The following is a 1,838-nucleotide window of genomic DNA, read 5'->3' on the forward strand; positions in this document are numbered from 1 at the left end:
GAAAGCTCACGAACTACCTGCTGTAAAGGATTTCATCGCTGAGTTTGGCAAGAAGACTTTACGTGCAGGCGACTATATATCGTACCATTCACCAGGCTATGGGGACACAGACAGAGGTGGCAGCATGGTTCAAGCTCGCATACTGGCCATTGACCCTGATGGTGATCGATACCCGTTAACGCTCGACACAGGGGACTTACGGATTACAACATGGAATATTGGATCCGACAAAGACACTCAAGGGCAACGACATCTACGCAACATTCGTCCTTTCGAGCTCGTTAAAAGTTCAATTTCCGATCCAACACGTCGCGAGCAGTTTGCAGAAGCAATTCGCGATATTCCAGATAAAATAATGGCAGATTTAAAGAGCAGGAGGCACAAAAAACGTTTGGAATACTTGTCTAACCACAACGTGAGCCATGGCGATTTATCCGTTCGACCCCAAATCTGATACTGGTGCGGCTAGTGCTCAAGAAACACCCTGTCCTCAATCTGTTCGTTCAACCGCAGCAGCAGTGAATGAACGGTCTGTTACTCTAGTGTGTTCTTCCGTTCATACACAATCCAATTGTATTTGTTTCAAGTTCCTGCCTCACAAGCGTTATCGTCTCCAGAGCGTGCTAAAGAGTTGCTGAACAATATGCCTCTTTCGAACATGGTTGGCGTAACGGGTATGAACACTACGATTCATTTAGCACAGAGTTTCTTCCGTACTGAGACTAGTGACGCTACACATTGGCGCTCACCGAATTGAAGAGGGTTACCGACCTTGATGATATTTCGTATCCTCAGGTGATTATAATAGACTGTGATATCGCTTTGATGAATGCGTTGGAAACTGTATTTTTTTCGGAGTTCCTGTTATATTGTGTGTTTGGCATATACTAATAGCTGTTAGAAAACATGCTCGAAAAACTCAAAGAGATGATACTCGTACCGCAAGTACTCAAACTCAATGATTTTGTGAGTATAGCAATACCCGTGCCGACACTACACAACACAGGATCTCTAAACCAAAAATGAGGCAGATCGATCCGAAGATCAAGTACGTGCAGTTCATAAGACCTCGTCTTCAAAAACTCAATCTAAAAAGAAACGGAGGGAAAACAAAGTTGAAGATTCAGTTAAGGTCGAAACGTTTTGTGAAACCTATCGACTAGTCACTCAAGCATCAACAGCAGATGAATATGGAGTATATCATCAACAACTGCATCAGCAATGGTCAAGAGAGGCGCATGATGTAGGCACAATGTAGTTAGACATGTGGAAAATGCATTGCTGGACCGATCGTCATGTTCACTTCGATATATATGCAATCTCACGCGTTGAAGGTTACCACGCAGCCCTTAAAAGATGGCAATAATCCAGAGGTGACTTAAAAAAAATGTATCACGCAATGAAAAGAAAATTGTGGTGACGAAATTCCATTAAAGACAATCGAGATGTTGTATCGGATGAAAGTGTGAGGGTTCCTAAAACTTTACGTGGACCTCTTTTCGTTGATGTCGTTAAAACCATACATCAGATGCTTCAAGATTGTTACTTGGCCAGTCACGAACGTATGCAGCAAAGTGTTCGCCCATTCGACAGGGTCGCCGTGCCCTTACCAACTTCTACAGCTTCAACAGGAGTGGAAGTCTCTACAAAAATCCGATTTTCACGCTCATTGAATGATTGATAGATTTACAGAGCCTGGATCACCTTGTGCAATGGTATTTGAGCCTGACATCACAACACGACGCGCGAACAACAACAAAAAAAAATCACACAAGAAAGGACTTGGAATCTCTGGACACGAAGACTTTTGTCATCCATCGAAAGATCGGAGGCAACAC

At 43.3% G+C, this 1,838-nt stretch overlaps 1 protein-coding gene across 1 annotated transcript; it reads left to right on the forward strand.

The window, feature by feature from the left end:
* Positions 1 to 124: 124 nt before the first annotated feature.
* On the forward strand, positions 125 to 454 carry PPTG_21092 (hypothetical protein; the record flags this gene model as incomplete). Its single annotated transcript, XM_008895545.1, has 1 exon — positions 125 to 454. One exon carries the CDS (start codon positions 125 to 127, stop codon positions 452 to 454), a length of 330 nt encoding a protein of 109 aa, XP_008893793.1.
* Positions 455 to 1,838: the final 1,384 nt, after the last annotated feature.

Source organism: Phytophthora parasitica (genome assembly GCF_000247585.1).
Source record: "Phytophthora parasitica INRA-310 unplaced genomic scaffold supercont2.3, whole genome shotgun sequence".
Taxonomy (NCBI): domain Eukaryota; phylum Oomycota; class Peronosporomycetes; order Peronosporales; family Peronosporaceae; genus Phytophthora; species Phytophthora nicotianae.